This window comes from Gobio gobio (genome assembly GCF_949357685.1).
Source record: "Gobio gobio genome assembly, chromosome: 9".
NCBI lineage: Eukaryota > Metazoa > Chordata > Actinopteri > Cypriniformes > Gobionidae > Gobio > Gobio gobio.
Genome location: NC_137115.1, coordinates 44,461,845 through 44,480,654, shown reverse-complemented (window position 1 = coordinate 44,480,654; position 18,810 = coordinate 44,461,845). Strand labels below are relative to the sequence as shown.

At 37.9% G+C, this 18,810-nt stretch overlaps 1 protein-coding gene across 1 annotated transcript in view; it reads left to right on the top strand.

The window, feature by feature from the left end:
• Window positions 1–18,810, top strand: part of cttnbp2 (cortactin binding protein 2) — a 50,309-nt gene that overhangs the window by 1,965 nt on the left and 29,534 nt on the right. The window contains exon 2 of the mRNA XM_079825858.1: window positions 1,923–2,030. Coding sequence (XP_079681984.1) covers window positions 1,923–2,030 — 108 coding nt within the window. The remainder of the gene's footprint in view (window positions 1–1,922; window positions 2,031–18,810) is intronic.

The following is an 18,810-nucleotide window of genomic DNA, read 5'->3' as shown; positions in this document are numbered from 1 at the left end:
GTATTGACTTTTGTTTCTTCGACCTCAGCACACTCATTATTGCTTTATCTGTGGATTCTCATGACTGGCTGGGGTTGCAAGTCTCATCCGATTTCTTATTAATTTCTTCAAGAACAAACAATGGAAAACAAAGATCATAGTGACTAACATCTTTAGTTTAAAGGGATAGTTCACCCAAAAATGATCCCATAATTTACTCCCCCTTAAGCCATCCTAGGTGTTTATGACACATTCTTCTTTCAGACGAATACAATCGGAGTTATATTAAAAAATGCGCAGGCTAATCCAAGCTTTATAATGGCAGTGAATGGCAGCCCAAAATTTGAAGCCCACAAAAGTGCATCCATTCATTATAAAAGTAATCCATACGGCTCTGGGGTTAATAAAGGCCTTCTGAAGCGATTCAACTCATGAAGAAAGTGTAATGCCTCTCGCAGTTCAAAACGCTTATGCTACGTTTGACATCATACCAGATGGTCACGCCAGTTACGCTTTTTTTGTAAGTTGAATACAGAAGGCTAGATATTTTACATTATAACGTGTTAAATACGGATATTTTTCGTACAAAAACGCTTATAAGTGGTTATAATGCTTATAAGAGCCAGGACATTTGAAATATAACTCCGATTGTATTCGTCAGAAAGATGAACGTCATAAACACCTAGGATGGCTTGAGGGTGAGTAATGGGCTAATTTTCATTTTTGGGTGAACTATCCCTTTAAGGTGCAAGAAACCTTCAGTTTCAGAAGTGGATCTAAAATCTATGCAAAGATCAGTGTTGCAGTTAGGATCACAACGGAAAGGATGGACACATTTGGATTAACCATTCACTACTCTTATTTTTCATTACACAGAGATCAGTCACATGTGCTAGTTAGTCCTTCCCAACTAAAGTCATTAAAGTCCTTACATACGATGGAATGGAACATTAGAAGTTGGTCTTTAGCAAGGTAGACCTTCTAATGAAACACATAATTTGTGGAAAGGTCACTAGAGCTAGATTAGTCCTAGTTACTGGCCCTAAAAATGTTTTGAAAAATTGAATGAAATTATATAGTCACAGGAAAAAGTGATACTTTTTGTTTTGTTTTATTGTCAAAAGCTCATATATCAAACCTCACTGAAGCCATTTTCTTTGTCTTTATTTTGCTTTGTGATGTTATCCCATTTTCTGGCTATTTTATTGCATATCCCTAATTTAATTATATTGTAGTCTAAAATATTGTCAAAAGATTGTATCGCTGCTGTTTAATTATTCTGTATGTTATGGTAAAACAAAATAAAAATGTAGAACTAAAACCAAATACTATATGTCTTTAGGGCATTATAATGTAAATGATGGTTTTGTAAAGCTGTATAATTCATGGATTGTTTTATTAATAGCTCATTAGACTTTTTTTATATTAAGGCGATAAGGAAAAGTAGGTCTTGTTAAATGCAGTACTTGTTAGAGATGAAGATGTATAATTTTTTCTCCTCTAGTTTTATCTACTGATTATTGCCAAATTAAAACCATCAGCAAAAAAACAATAAACAATATAATAAAACCCAACAGTTTATTAAAGAAATATCACACAAGCGTGTTGAACAACAATACTCTTGTTTGTGTAAACCATGTAAATAATTCCACAGGTTTAGTGACAAATACATATTTTAATAAAACAACTTTTTATTAATTTATTTTACTGGTGTCGGCCAAAATTGTCCAGATTGTTGTATCCCTAATTACTGCCTAAGGGAGCTCAGACTTGACTGGTTTGAAAAGTAGTTGGTTAATATTTCAGTAAAAAAACTTAATACTGTGGGCAGTGAGATCGGTGCCCACTCAACACCTTCTCTGCCAAGGATCTAATAGACCATCTGAGAGATGCAGTGTCATTTTCCTGTAACAAGACTCGTCTTCTTGCTCTGTCTCTTTCAGAAATGCGAACTGAACATCGACAACCTGAGCAAACCAGAGCTCCTGACCCTTCTGAGCATCATGGAGGGAGAACTTGAGGCCAGAGACCTGGTCATTGAAGCTCTTAGGGTGAGTATGAAATCTCTGCACCGCTACTTTCCTACTTTTGTAGAGAATAACTGTATCAAGTAACAACATTCTCATAATATTGAAGGCTGTCACAGTGGGTGCTGCATGTGCTCATGGTATATCAGAGCAGTTGCGTACATGGGAATGCAGGGCCCATGCCTTATTATCCAAATCCTTGTCTCTCAATATGTTTTCCTATGAGTTTTAAAGGCTAAAAGCCCATAAATATTAGAAACAAAGTTGCTGATGACTTCAATAAAAAATCAATAAACCATATATTTATCGCTTAGGCTTGCAAATGTAGTCCATTTACTCTGTCTAGATGTTTTTTTAATGGGATTTTATGGATCTGATGTCCTTTAGTTTGTTTCTGCTTAACTGGATGTTTTTATTTTGGGCTGTAGCCACCATAGATCAATATGGCTTCTAAAATATGGTTCCCTTCAGCACTGACATCTTTTTTTATATTCATCATCGTTTTAGCTGTGATCTCACCTATACTGGGCAGTAAGATTAAAAAATATATATATTTATTCAGCAAGGATGCATTAAATTGATCAAAATAGACAGGAAAGACATTTAAAGTGTTACAAAAGATTTTTCAGGATATTTTTTCAAATAAATTCTTTCTATTCATCAAAGGATCCTGACAACAAAAAAAAAATCGCAGTTTCCACAAAAATATTAAGCAGCACAACCGTTTACAATTTTGATAACAATACGAAATTCAAAGAGGAATTGTGCGCACATCCAAAAAACTTTTTGCAGGTGCTCGACTAAATGAAGCATTCAACTCAAAGTAAACAAGAATCTGCACACTCCCAAAGATTTATTTGAAAGAAAAACAACGTTTAGACCCAAAGGGTCTTAGTCAGGCAAACAACAAGCACAAAAGGTAATTTTCTTACAATTTATATCAGTGTGAACCATCACACCTGACCTCATTAGTGAACTAATTACCCAATCATCCAATGCACCAGTGTCAAAATAAATGTTTTTTTTTTACAATAAAGCATAAATCAACAGAAAAATGTATTACAAACCCAAATAGCCAATATTATATGAACAGAATTAAATATGATGAAATATGAAAAAATTGTACATACTGACAAATTAAGCAAATATATATAGTAAATATCAAAACATAAAAATACACAACAACAACACAAAAAACAATATTATATATAAAAGGAAAAAGATACAAAATGTTCACAAAAAAGATTTAAATCAAACTCCATATTCAAACATTTTGGAGAAAGAGTATTAAGTGTATATATATATATATATACTTCCCTCTGTAGTAGTGTTTTATTAATGTCAGCACCCCTTCAGGGTACTCTTACTTGTTCTATACCTAAATATTGAAGAGTTGACAAATAGTGTTTAAAAACATTAAAGTGAACAGCAATAAGAAATGAAACACCAAATCCGAATATAAGAATGATTTCTGAAAGATCATGTGACACTGAAGACTGGAGTAATGATTTAGATTAATAAAATATAGTAAAATAGTAAACTTTAAATTGCAATGTATTTCACAATATTACTGATTTTACTGTATTTTTGATTACATAAATGTAGCATTGGTGAGCATTAGAGACTTTTTTCAAAAACATTTAAAAAATCTTACTAATACCATAATCTTTATCGGTATATAGTGTACTTACAGGTGCTATGTGTTTTTATCAATCCAGACACGCTATGTAAAAAAATGTCTTATGGATATAGAAAGTGTTTAGGGCTTGGCAGAGAAGCTGAGTCAAGGGGATTGTAAGGTCATGGTCCAGCATTTGTCTCTATTTATCTTAGCATTAAGGTCAGACGTTCACAAGTACATCTGATTGAGATTAAAAAAGGATATACTTTCAAAATTGAGGTCAGGAATGTCACTATATTTTCTGGCGTTCTAGTTCTGTGCATCTGTGTGAGTTTCTAGGCCAGTGTATTGGCAATGATGGGCACATTTTCTGTCTCCAGTTTCCATCTCAATCTCCCTTCCTGTCTCTGTTTTGCTTAGTTTATGCAGGTCTGTGATGTTCGCTTGTGTCATTCCCCTCTTCCGCTTCACTTTGGGGTGGTTTCCATGCATTTTAGTGGCTGCTCTCTTTGTAATTCTGTTCCCTTGGCTGCAAGTATTTCCCAGCTGGTTTCCCCCCCTGCGGATATTCTATCTCTTTCTCTCCCACCCTCTTCCCTCGTTCTCTTTCCACAGCAACCATCTCAAGCACAATGGTCTTGTTTGTTTCCTTAGGGAGATGGTGATAGGGCCAACCACCATGCTGACTTTTAGACATACCAATTTAAAAAAAAAGCCAAATTATGACATTTTGTTTATTTTCTAGGCCATACTGTAAATACTGCAGTTGATGCATGGGAGATGAAAGCAGCAATCCTATGCATTATTAAGAAGCTGTCAGCTGTTCGATTAATTAGCGAGCTGAATAAGCTTTGTGCAATGTATCATTTTTCATCAGAAACAATGGAGGGGGACATAAGCAGATTAACTGTGAAGTCACATGCCTACAAACCCTCGGACATTCAGAGCCAGCCCATTATTTCCAGTCACATCACTACACCTCAGTTTTTGGGCCTATGTCAAATAACATTGCAAGTTCATCCCAGGAAAAATGGATGGCCTTTGGTGCAGACAGATCATTTTGAAGCCGTGACTAGTCCCATATGGACATCTGGGTGTAGAATACTCGCAAGCCATTACATCTCAAGTTGTAATGGCTTACAGGTGGAAATAAGCATATTTCCACTCATAAAGCCAAAATTGTTGAGTGTAATAATGGATGGATCAGGTCTGTGTACAATGGCAGGACAACAGAGAAACTTTTCTGTCACAATGTAGTTAATTAGTTAATCTTCTCCACATAAGTTTGTCATTATGTTATTTTAAAAAACAGGCTAAAACTATCATGAATGTCCTTGCTGGTTAACGTGGGTTAGCGCTGGTTTAGTCATAACCAAACTCTTCACTTCCCAGTAACTGATGAAGCTGGTAGTGGTTAAGGTAGTGATTTGAGCCTACAACCATTAGGGTACTAATCAGGATGTACACTTAGCCTCATTTGTCGGATGGTTAAATGTTGTTGGATGGTTAGTAAGTTCTTCATTGTAGCAAGAAACAGTATGTCTCTGTTCCAAAAACTCTTGAGGTTACTGTAGGTTAAAGGTGCAGTCACATTTACCATTGTTCTGTGAAATTTCACAGCCAAAATCCAATCATTTCAATAGAAATCCACAGATTGGGAACTTCACATGAGGGTGAAAGATTTCAACATGCACATTTTGCGACGGAATCAAGTTTGTTAACTAGGATTTGCTGTGTTGACCAACAGAAAACCTTTTCTACCTTCAAATTTTGCATATATTTGACTAATGTGACTGCCTTAAAGTGATAGTTCACCCAAAAAGGAAAATTATCCCATAATTTACTCACCCTCAAGCCATCCTAGGTTTATATGACTTTCTTCTTTCAGCCAAACACAATCAAAGTTATATAAAAACATATCTTGGCTCTTCCAAGCTTTATAATAGCAGTGATTAGAGCCTGACGCATTTACAAAAGCGGAAGCGCAGAGGATAGAGCAAAACAAAACACCGGTCATGAATTCAAAGTCTAAAACAAGAATTTGGAGGAGCGTGAGTATGTTGCCCAGCCGTATATGTTTGAATCGAGAGAGGTGTCTACTCTCTCCTAAGCTTACGCTATGCCTACATCATGCATAGGTCAGAGGTCACTCTTTTGCTGGAGCTCGACTTGCATACAGCCGTTACAAGAAGACAGTGATCATAGTTTATAAAGTTATATAATGGATATTTTTCTTACTAAAATGCATTGCTTCCCTTCAGGAGGCCTTTATTAACCCCCTGGTGCCGTATGGATTACTTTTATGATGGATGTGCTTTTTCGAGCTTCAAAAACTCAGGCTCTACTGACTCCCATTATAAAGCTTGGAAGAGCCAGGATATTTTTTAATATAACTCCGATTAAGTTTGGATGAAAGAAGAAAGTCATTTACACCTAGAATGGCTTGAGGGTGAGTAAATTATGGGATCATTTTTACTTTTGTTTGAGCTATTCCTTTAATGCCTTCTTGAAATAAAATCTCATCGGGGACTGATTTGGAAGGCTCTACATATAGGCAGCAAATCCATGTGTGTCATAAACAGTGTTTCTCATGTGAAATACACATGATATTTGACTGATTCACAAACAATATCAAGAAAGTTTGGTGTTAGCATGTTGCTAAGCAGCATAAAATGCGTGGCACATAAATATTCTTTATATTAAATATTCTAAATATTCATAAAAATTATCTTGCTGCTTCTGCTATCCTGGTGGCTTTTTCACTAAGCTTGTAGCCATGAATAATGGGACTGCCTTCTCAGCAAAGGATACATGTGATGCTGCATTAGAATTTCACCCAAAGAAGTCTTAGGGGACAGTCTTTACATTGGTAGCATGCCTCAATGCCTTAAAATGCTGCCTACATAGAGAGATCTTTAGGTTCTGGAACAGAGCCTGTACCTTTAGAGCCAAGAAGTTCACTACTCTCCCTTTTCTTTTTAGCTTACTTTCTTTGTGTAACCAGGTTTTGTTTCTCTAAAACTTACAATATGACCTGGAATAATAGACAAAGTGGATTGGAGTTGTATAGGCTATCTGGTTGCTTTAGCACTATTAACGTGATTGGCTGCTTTTCTGCCTGTGAACCATAGCGGTATGGTTAGAAGAAGCCGTTCTGAACACACTCTCTAGCACTGCCACGTGAGCTAGTGTCAGCTCATCATCGCTAAACGAAACTGGATACAGGTTCAGAGATAGCTTTTAGTGCCATCCTCTGCATGCATATGAGTGATTGTTTATGACAGTGAACATGTTTAGCCTCTGATGTGATGTGAATGCATATTTACTGAAGCCACTGCCCCAGTTCACATTCAAGTGGCTATTACAGGGAGCGACGTACATTTTGATACATTCTTTTTGTGGTAGATGGGTAAGGGTTATTTCCCTGTGCGACACGGATAAAAATAGCACACAGACACACTGTTGTCTGTGTACAGGGGCCAAAATTAACACTCGCCAATCCCTCAATCACCACTGCCCGGTAACTTTACAGGGAACTGCAACATACATGGCTTAAATTAAATGAAATAATATTTTGTATTTAAATGTTTTAAATATTATTTTATAATGTTTTTTTATTTTTATTTATATATTTATACATTTTTATATCACCAATAGCTGGTCATTTTGGATCTGAATATTTGTGTGAATAATTATTAATATTCAGAGCTCAAGTACAAATGGTGCAAGGATGTATTTTGTATATTCTTAATTTAATTTTAATGATAATTTTATACTTTAAAATCACCTTTTATATAATATTATATTATATTACCATTTGCAGATAATTTTGGACTCTTTTGGATCTCTAAATATTGGTATCTGAATGTAGCATGAAAATCAAAGAGAACAGCTTGGAGCTGTTTGTGTTCTGTCTGAGTATTTGAGTCTCTCTCTCTCTCTTGCCATCACATTTTACATTCTATCTGTCAAATGCAAGAAGCAGAACCATAATTCCACATGCACGTGTCTGTAACAGCAGCTTAGCTGATCCTCGGGCTGCCATTCGGCGAGGCAGAGGACAGTCAGTCGAGTGTTTTTGTGTGTGGGTGGCTGGATGGATGGATGGATGGATGGATGGACAGAAGCGCATGTTATGAGAATATGAGTACAGTATCCAAACAGTTGAAAATCAATTGAATTTATAGACCCCCATCTGAGGTATTTTCAAGCACCCTCCTGTTTATTTAGAAGTGCACTCTCAATCATTTGTAAACACAAAAGATACAGAGTCATTGCAAAGTACTGGAAATTCTACATAAGCAGAATAAATCAAGCACCGTAAGCATCTGAGTCAGCCATTTTGTTTGCTTTTACCCTAATGGCTTTCTTTTTGCCTGAACAATTTAAGCAGGATTTACCAGAAAAGAGCGCTGAACCAGTATCCTTCAAGCTTTTTAGTGCAGTTGTGTGCAGAAGTGAAAGAAGGGGGTGACCACCATTTCATAAAGTCAACTGAGTCATCAAATATAGTAGGTGGGAATCAGTAGAGAGGTCTTGGTGTCCAACAGGCAAAAATAAAGAAAGTTCAGAAAAATGAATCATTTGAGGATTTGGAAATGTCAGAATTGATTTTGAATTTGGTTTAGCCGAGGCTAAAGGAGGCCAGCGCATACTTGACTGTCATTTTGAACGCAATGTTTTTAAATGTGATGGCACGGTGGCAGGGAGCATCCCGTTTGGGTGATTAGCTGTTTGAGTGAGCGCTCAGGTCATGGGCACATGTTAACTCGCTGTTATTTCTGGCTGAAGGCCAGATGAAGACCAGCCCTGTTGATGTGATAGCCGCCGCTCCAGCAGACTCTCTTTGAGAGAGATTAGGGTTATGATGTGGAAATGTTGTCTTAACCCTCACAGCCTAACAGCACACAGATGCCCCAAAATAATTTTTTATCTATTATTAATCTATCACATTGTGTCCTAATAGACTGGAATTGTCCTGATGCACTATAATGCGCCCGGTTTACTAGATTAGGGTATCGGACTGGATAATGTTGCAAAAGTTTATTTTAATTAAATAGTTTATCAGATGGTACAGAAATGCCCTCAGTCTGGAGGGGAAATTAATACAAATTTTGTTTGTGATGGAAGATAAACAGATTTACTTGGAGTAGAGAGCATTTTTAATTTGACACAAATGAAAACTGTGAGACATGAGAATACATTCTGTTGAATATGTCATTTTGTTCTGTACCAAAAAATGTCCTGCTATGTCTAATTTTCACCACCACCAATTATTTTGACTGCTGACAGTACCACATACAAAACAAAATGTGTACCATCTCTCACAGTCTTGTTTGCTAAATATTTTGTTTGCAGAAAATTAAATAATCTATAGTTAAACTACCGTTTAAAAGTTTGGGGTAAGTAATAAAAAAAAATAAAAAATATATACTTTTATCCAGCAAGGGTGCAATTAATCAAACGTGACAGCTAAGACATTGTTACAAAAATGTTTATATTTTAAATAAATGCTGTTTTTCCTGAACTTTCTATTTATCAAAGAATCCAAAAAAAAAATAAGAATCACAACTGTTGAGTTGTTTCAACCCAAATATGGACAAACCCAAAAATGGGTTGAAACAATCCAGAAATGTTTAGAGTGCAAGAGACTTCTTTTAAAAACATTTAAAAAATCCTATGGACCCCAAACTGGTATGTGTGAGTAGCATATTAGTGTTATTTGTAAAGTGAATGACTTAAGAAGGTACAATCAGCCTAGTTCAAATAAGTAGATATAAGTGGTCATTACAGTATCTTTTTGTTATTCTATATTGGAGTCTATTTTGGGTGAGAGACATTGTGACAGACTTCAGGGGTATCCTGCACAAGCAGGCCTTTGTCGATGTGTAGCCCTTCTGGGGCAGTTTTGTCCTTCCCACTGTCTGAGGAGATATGACGCTGTTCTGAAATTAGACTGAGACAAGATCCTGCTAGCATACAAATTGCTGTCAGTAGTCCTTGGAGAGCAGAAAGGTAAGTGTCCTTGCTTACCCTTAAAACGGACTGCCTTTAAAAGCATCCCATTCCATCTTTGGCCATTGTGTTGCATCTTGCACTGTTGCCTGAGGGCCCCTAATTATCCTGTCTGAGATTTTACAACCTCTGAGTTACCATCCCCGATTTTTTCTAACCACTCAGCCACACCACCTTTGTTTTTCCGTCCTCAAAACTTTATAGCCAAACTGAAATGAGGCAGGAGCTGAATACTCATCGTTTAAAATGTCAGTGTGGATGAGGCCGTGCTGTTTCTCACTGAGAGCTGAATGGCAGTTTAGTCACTTCATGTGCCAGTTACTGGTCTGCTGCCAGTAACTTCTATTTCATCAAACTCTCTGTTGTTGTCAGAGCCGAGGTTTTATGACAACCCAGCAAACATTGGTCCAACTGCAACGTCGTGTCCTTGGCCAAAAATAGTCACGGTAGGACGGCATAAATCAGTAAAAAAATATGTAACACGGAACATTTCCTAGAAATGCATTCAGATACGTCAGTTCAACTTTCATTTTGGAACTATTTTTCAACCATGACGGGACGTGTCAGAGGGATGTCTTTTCAACTGTCATTAAACGTCCAAATGTCCGTTTGCTGGGAACCTTAGTCATCTTCTCATGAAGATGGCCAGACATCTCTATTATGAAGTAAAAACATGGTTTCTAAATAATTTTGACTTCTTATCCTTATGCCATAGCCTGGCGTCATCATACTCAATTCTAGTCAGAATATGAGTCTGATACTCCTCCATTGGGCTGTGATTATGGGGTGTGTTTCAACCGATCCAGGAAAGACCTCAATTGTGTAGACCTACAACCAATTAGAGCGATGGAGCGACGCATAGTTGTCAACAGAACTCAACTGCACACGCGCTGGAAGAAGTAGAAGAAGAAGATGAGTGTAAACGATCTTTGCCGGTGTTGTAAAATAATTTAAGGGTATACGGAGTACTTACCAACACGCTCATCATTTTTGAGAGAATTAGTAAAGGTGGATGCATATATGAACAAGTTCTCCGTTTAGGATTAGAACAAATTCAACCCAAACGCTCTTTGGTGACGTGAATGCGTACTTTACTGTGTATCATCTGTCCATCATCGTATAAAGCCCGCCCTGACAATTTCATTGGTTTTCACAAGACTTTCTCTTCATTCTTGAATTTCTGTACTGTTTGTGTCAGAGAATTTACTATCAAGCCAAAATTGTGGCACAGACTAGCACTTCCTCTCAGACTACACTAAGTACATCCTTAAAATAAACACGTTTGTACTACTAAGCTACCCTGAAGGCAGAGAAGACATATATAATGTATGATGAACTCAATTGCTTAAAAGCGATGAATATATATATTTTTTTACTGAATATTACATTAAAGTCAGTTATTAATTTGTTGGACTGGAGCAAGAATCTGTCCTAGTATAAAAACAAGTCATATTTGCAGTATACTGTATGGTGCAATCCTATTTTCATTGGCTGTTTGAAATAAGCTGACATATTTATGAAGAATTAGTCATCCATTTTGAGCTTATTTTAGCTGCTTGAGAAAAACAAATAGTGTCACTCAAAATGGTGCTGCCTACATTGCAGTACAGATAGAAGACGCTCTTTATTGTGACGCATACATGGTCTGACTCTTGAGAATTCTTGCTTCGTATAAACTGAAAATAGCATAGATATGGTCATGTTTTTATATGAGGTTATCCACCGAATGGTTATATGAATACATACTTATTACAAACAAGAATGCATATTTTTTTTGCTTGAGGAAACTTGCATATCTGAATCTGTAAGGTTGTGCGCAGGCTATGGGTTTTACATGTTTATTGGCTTTTCTTAGGTTGGTCTGCGGAGCACTGTACAGAAATGTAGTTCATTCGAGAGTGTCATTAAAATAGCCCACAAACATCATTAGAGACATGACCAGTTTTAGCGTTCCAGCAGTGCCTGTCGATCTAGAGGAGGAAATACACTGAAACCCTCTCAAGTTCTGTTTCAATGACTCTGTGAGAAACAAACCCCACCATCCCCCAACCAACCCCCCACCAAACCCTCATGCATTCAACTGTTAAATAATTAAAGGATGTATGGCTGTCTTATATAATGACGTTGTTATAAATACTCATCATATGTGGGGGGATATCTGTTGTGGAGAAATTGGGTTCCTTGATATATTCAGACTGCAGGTAAATGTGTTATGAAGACAGTTTCGAAAGGTTGTCAGTGAAGGACAGTGATGTGTCAGAACTTATAAGTATTACACTGACAGCTCTATATACAAGCAAAACATGAGGGCTCCTATCATAAATGTTTAAAGCGCTCTTTTTTTCCGCATCCTCGTCTGTTTTTTTATATTGCCTGCGCATAGATTTGCTGGCTTCCGTGGCAGATCACACTATAAATAAACACGTAATTTAATGTTCTCTGTGTTTACTTCCATATGATAGCGTGCCGTGTGATGTCTTTTTGGTGTTCTTTTGAGCACGTGGGTCAGTTAAGGAGGACCATGATCTGTTCACACTGAAATCTGATATTGGTCACATTTAAAACAACAATGTGAACACCTATACAACAAAACAAAAAAATCGTAATTGAGCACTAACAGTGTGAACATAGCCTAGGAGACTTCTTTCAAAAACATACAAAATCACACTCTTTTGTCTTTACATTTGAGGACCTCTGTCTCTAAATGCAAAGGAGAATTCGGTACCGCTGCACCATGCGCTGGTACTCATGAGTACACTGTAAATTCCACTGTAAATAATGGAATTTGCTTTCGCAGCCAATCAGCAGGTGTCTTGCTTTTATGTGCGGTTGTGGCATGTGGTTTAATCTTCCTAAGTGCATCCTGTGAGGAAGTTAATGTATGGCTTTGTTTGTGTGAAAACCTCAATATATGCTTAACAGGCACTTGTTACTATAGCACTCTAGGGGTACCTAGCATTGCCTTCCTCTTGTGATTTGATGATTCACTCATTTGTGGCAACTGCTTCTGAGCTGCTTCTCTTCAAAAAAATCCAAAGATTTTTTCTCTTGTTACGGTGCTTTTCTCTTCTGTAAATGCCAGTGAGCCACTGCTGTGACCTGTTTATGTAAGAGCTCCTTGTGGGGCTGAACTCGGATGTTTGAGCCATGTTGCTTCGACTTTGACAGGAAGGGAAAATCAGGGTTGGTCGTGATTCATTGCTTCACATTGTTCACAGTACGGAAAAATGCCCCAAGTGGTACACATTTATGTAACATACAGGAACATTATGTGTGCTTGAGTGTATGTATGAGTATAAAGTGTTTAATCCAGGTCAAATCCTTATCTTTAAATATGGCTGAATCTAACCCTGTCTCCTGCTCACCCATATAGAAGATGTCATGCCGCATTTGGGATATATGCAGCAAAAGCATGACGGGCTTTCCATAAGTGAATCCCAAAGGGAGGCCGGTTTCTGTGTGTGTGAGTAAATCAGTGCCGGGAGCCTAATATAATTCTGCCCCAGAATTGAGTATGCATGTGGGAGTATGACAGCTCCTCTTTACTTCATGAGCAGTGCTGTATGTAGTAATGTCTCTATATTACATCAGTTTCTTGTTATTTTGATGGCGACTTTCATTCCTCTCAATAGAGATCAAGTTTGCTTCGCTGTTTTTCCTTCGTTTTTTTGACATTCCCTGCTGAATAGTGTTTATAGACAGCTTGTAATTAAATGTACAGGATTTCCTCATTGCCTGAATTGTTTGTTATTGATTTTGTCTCTAACTCTTGTCAGTTCTGCTTCACTCAGCTGTCTCATTAATTCAATTGCTACTTTTAATAGAAAAGTGACAAACGGCACAATGTCATTTACCCTTTTTTAGCTTGAACAGATGTCATGAGAATAATGTTTGTATCACGTCCTCTGAAGTAAGCTGATCACATTTTCAACATGGTCCTTCAGAAATCATTATAATATGCTGATTTGGTTCTCTTTGGTTCAGTTGTGTTGCTTAATATTTTTGTGGAAACCATGATGCATTTTTCAGGATTCTTTGAGGAATAGAAAGTTCAAAAGAACAGCATTTACTTGAAATGTCTTTACTGTCACTTTTGAACAATTGAATGCTAAATAAAAGTATTATTTTAAATACTTTAATTTAAATTACACATTTGGTGTTGCATATTATTTTTTGACCTTAGGCACTAAGGGTTGTACTTATGGGTTAGGGCTAGTACTTGAATGAGAGGGTATGACAGATGGTGGATGGTATTGGGGGTGGGATGGTCTGTAGGGACTTCTTGGTTGCCCAGATTCTCTCTCCCCCTGTGGACCCTGTCCTCTCCCTTTACCCCCCTGAATAAAAACCCTTAGTGCCCTAATTTTCTACCAAAACCAAATAATACACAGTCTCTATACCATATGCTATTCTGCCTGATCGTTAACTTGGAGACATACAATCTGTCCCAGAAAAATATTTGACTCAGAGTCTCTTCTACTTTTAATATTGTGTGCGATGTGACTGTCACAAGACTGCATTTATTCTCCGTTCCCCTTTCGCCCTCCATCAGCCTGATGCCTTTTGAACTCGCATTTGGGTTAGGAGAGCTGCGGAAGTCCTTGGCCCACAAAGCCAGCTCTGTGTTGATCTAATTGAAAGGCCCCTTGTGAGAGTCTTTGGACATGCACTCACATTCAAACAGAAGGGACACAGAAAAAGCACTTTCTCTCACAGAAAAGCCTTACACATGGGCTAACCTCTACTAGTCAGTGTAATATGTCTGAGGGTAATCCATTGCAGATTTTTAAAATGGAGAAGTGAAGTGGTGTAAAAGGGCAAGAAAAAGTGGTTTGGTAACCCAAACAAGTTAGTGCACACACATTAGGAGCAGTGAGTAGTGAACACACACACTGCAAGCCATGGACACACACACCTGGAGCATTGGTCAGCCATTCACTGCGGCGATTGGGGGTTAGGTGCCTTGCTCAAGGGCACCTCAATTGAACCCGCAACCTTTGGGTTACAAGTCCGACTCTCTAACCATTAGGCCACAACTGCCCCTGTCTCTTTTTGGAGTTTGTGGCTCCCATAGAGACTTACTTTATCACTTGCATTGGCCTTAGCTTGGTCCAGTTCAATGACATTGAGAGGAAGTGACTTGATACTTCACCTTTCAACAGAAATTGCCAATAAGAAAGACCCAAAAAAGTGTTAAAGTGCTTTGGACAATTTGCAAATGATGGATTATTATACTTTTTCCACATGATATTTGAAACTTTTATACAGCTGTGATGGGTTTATGGAGTGGATCCCATAGGGAAAAAGTTTGTTGGCTCTTTCTCACCTTGGTTCCTACTGTTTCAGTCATCCCTTGTCACTCTCCTCAAACCGTCTTTGTCCTCCCCTCTCTCTCTCTGCTCATTTTCAGTGCCTTTTCCCTTTTGGCAGTGTGCCCTGGACCCCTCACTCAGCCAGCGCGTGCCTGTAAAGGTTAATGCTAATAATACCAGAGACCTGCCTGAACTCCACCAGGAGACCCATGTACACAATTTAAGCTCAACCTGACAGAGAGTGTATGTGAAGTTTCAACAGAGTTTCTTGTCTTATTCATCCCCTAAAAACCGAGTCAGATTAGGACACATAGCTATACAAATAACCTTTGCTTGGCATTTAATGGGCAATAAAATTTTTCCTGTTTCTCTCCAGTCCACCATTTGGATGCCAGAAACAAAAATAGGTTACTCACAAATTACTATGATATAGATAGATGCATATTAGCATATGGTTGCCCAAATATATTAAAGGGATAGTTCCAAACCTGTATGACTTTCTTTCTTCTGTGGAACATAAAAGAAGGGTTAGGGTATTTTGGAAAAAAAATGTAAGTGAATGGTTTCCAATGTTATTTGATTACCATCGTTCTTCAAATACATTTTGTGTTCTGCAGAAAAAACAAAAGCTATCTCATGAGGTTGAGTAAATGCTGGCAGAATTTACATTTTTTGGCTAAACTATCGCTTTAAATCAAAGTGAGAGAGTGAAAAAAAGGTCTTGTAAAGCTAAATTGTTTGTTATTACATTATACATATTATATTAAGTGGATTAAAGAAATTTATGATAGTGCTCTTTTAATAATCTTGTAATTTTGGTAAGTTCAATTCTGGCCTGAAGTGAGGGTTTTTACCCAGTAGCTGTCATATTAAACTGCTGCAGCAAAATAGAAATGTATGCCTGATGTCCTAAAAGACTTAAATCTCTTTCTACAGTATAATAAAAAGTGACTACTAAATCATGGCCTCATTATAACTAACTAAAGCATTAGTTTAGTATTAACAGAAGTGTTTTGTACAAAGCAGCTTTGTTCTGATGTTTCGCAAACAATAATTATATCAATCTCTACAGTTAGATATCACTCTTCTTTGTTGATTTGTGGCTAGTTTCCTCCACCTTAGCCCCGCATTTTACTTTGAACAAGAATGCTGATCATCTTTACCCTTCAAACCATGCAACGTGTTGTGTGTTGCTCCTGACCCCCATGATGGACAGATTAAAGTAGTACATAAAGAGGAGGAGGGACGGCACAGCCTCTGTGATTATAGAAGAGATTTGTGAAAGCCTAGAGGAAAGTGCCAGATGGCTGAGAATCTCAAAGCCCTCCATTCTCTATCTGCCATGACACACAGACATTTCTCCCGCCTCCAGATTCCCATCTCTTTAGATCTCTCGCTCTCTCTCTCTTGCTCTGTCTCTCCCTCAACCCCCTCCTCACGATCCCCTGCTCTCTTTTCTTCAAGACTATGCAATGTTTACTAGTTCCTTTACAGTTGTTGGTCAGAATAACAGGAGGATGTTTTAATTTGTTTCTCTGTCAGCTGTGCTCATGCTGTTCTGGGTCATTCCTACTCTGTACATTTTCATATGTCTATGAACTTATATATTGGATAAACTTACACATTTTAAATAGGAACCACATTGTTTTTTTATTTAGTAGATGTGCCCTATTTGCTGTGTCCCCAGTCAGCTTTAGAAGTTGTCGTGTTAGTTTCTAAAAATGAAAGACTGGCTATTCATGTTGGTAAAAACATCTTGGTCAAAAAGTCTGTCTCTTTATAATGTTTCTCCACATCCTGAAGGTCTTGCTAATAATAAAAATGTTCTAATAAAAACACGTTTTCTTGAATTTTAATATATATAAAAATAGTTTCAATATATATTATCAATTTCTTTAATAAACAAAACGCCAGCTCCTTAATGACATAATCATCCTCAACAGCATAAATATCACAATGAATCTGATGAATTCTGCTGTGTTTTGTGACATTAGCTTCCATCCAAACTGATAATATTCCTTAGGTCGACCAGAGCATATTTTATGGCATATGTATATATATACACTCACCTAAAGGATTATTAGGAACAATTCTATTAGGAACAATGCCTTAATTCTACGTGGCATTGATTCAACAAGGTGCTGAAAGCATTCTTTAGAAATGTTGGCCCATATTGATAGGATAGCATCTTGCAGTTGATGGAGATTTGTGGGATGCACATCCAGGGCATGATGCTCCCGTTCCACCACATCCCAAAGATGCTCTATTGGGTTGAGATCTGGTGACTGTGGGGGCCATTTTAGTACACTGAACTCATTGTCATGTTCAAGAAACCAATTTGAAATGATTTGAGCTTTGTGACATGGTGCATTATCCTGCTGGAAGTAGTCATCAGAGGATGGGTACATGGTGGTCATAAAGGGATGGACATGGTCAGAAGCAATGCTCAGGTAGGCCGTGGCATTTAAACGATGCCCAATTGGCACTAAGGGGCCTAAAGTGTGCCAAGAAAACATCCCCCACACCATTACACCACCACGACCAGCCTGCACAGTGGTAACAAGGCATGATGGATCCATGTTCTCATTCTGTTTACGCCAAATTCTGACTCTACCATCTGAATGTCTCAACAGAAATCGAGACTCATCAGACCAGGCAACATTTTTCCAGTCTTCAACTGTCCAATTTTGGTGAGCTCGTGCAAACTGTAGCCTCTTTTTCCTATTTGTAGCGGAGATGAGTGGTACCCAGTGGGGTCTTCTGCTGATGTAGCCCATCCGCCTCAAGGTTGTGCGTGTTGTGGCTTCACAAATGCTTTGCTGCATACCTCGGTTGTAACGGTCAAAGTTGCTCTTCTATCAGCTTGAATCAGTCGGCCCATTCTCCTCTGACCTCTAGCATCAACAAGGCATTTTTGCCCACAGGACTGCCGCATACTGGATGTTTTTACCTTTTCACACCATTCTTTGTAACCCTAGAAATGGTTGTGCGTGAAAATCCCAGTAACTGAGCAGATTGTGAAATACTCAGACCGGCCCGTCGGGCACCAACAACCATGCCACGCTCAAAATTGCTTAAATCACCTTTCCCATTCTGACATTCAGTTTGGAGTTCAAGAGATTGTCTTGACCAGGACCACACCCCTAAATGCATTGAAGCAACTGCCATGTGATTGGTTGATTAGATAATTGCATTCATGAGAAATTGAACAGGTGTTCCTAATAATCCTTTAGGTGAGTGTATATTGATGTATATAGTATATATAAACTGCCTTATAGTATATACTGCCTTAAATTACAACATAAGTAAGTAAATGCAAGGTTAAAGAGTTAAACATTGTATTGTATAATACGAATGACCAACATAAGGATTGTGTAGAAAATCAATCCTTTCCACTTGATCGATATTCTGTTGTAGATCATGGTGTAATGTCTCTTTGAAACATCATCCTTCTATGTACATTCCTTTGATTTGAAGCTGGCTCCAATTTTTCTCACCCACTTCCTTTTGTTTTCCACTTATATGGCAGACTGCACTCATAATGAAATAAGCCTGGTCCAGCTCTGGTCTGTCTGTTCGTGTTAAGTGGACTGAAAGCAACTCACTTAGCAAACTTTTATGCCCTTGAAAGCCATGATACACAGCAGAAGTAAACCGATCCTGACACTTGCAGTGGAAGTCATCCATCTCAGGGTTTGCGTATGTGTGTGTGTTTGTACATCTGTATGTTGATTATTTCCTTCTTTGGTGAAGTAGTAGCTGGGCATTAGCCTCCAGGATGTGTTGTGCTCTTTGTGTGGTTCATCCTGCTTTCAGTACACAGACTGTGCTAAATATGGACTCCCTGTAGAGAGTA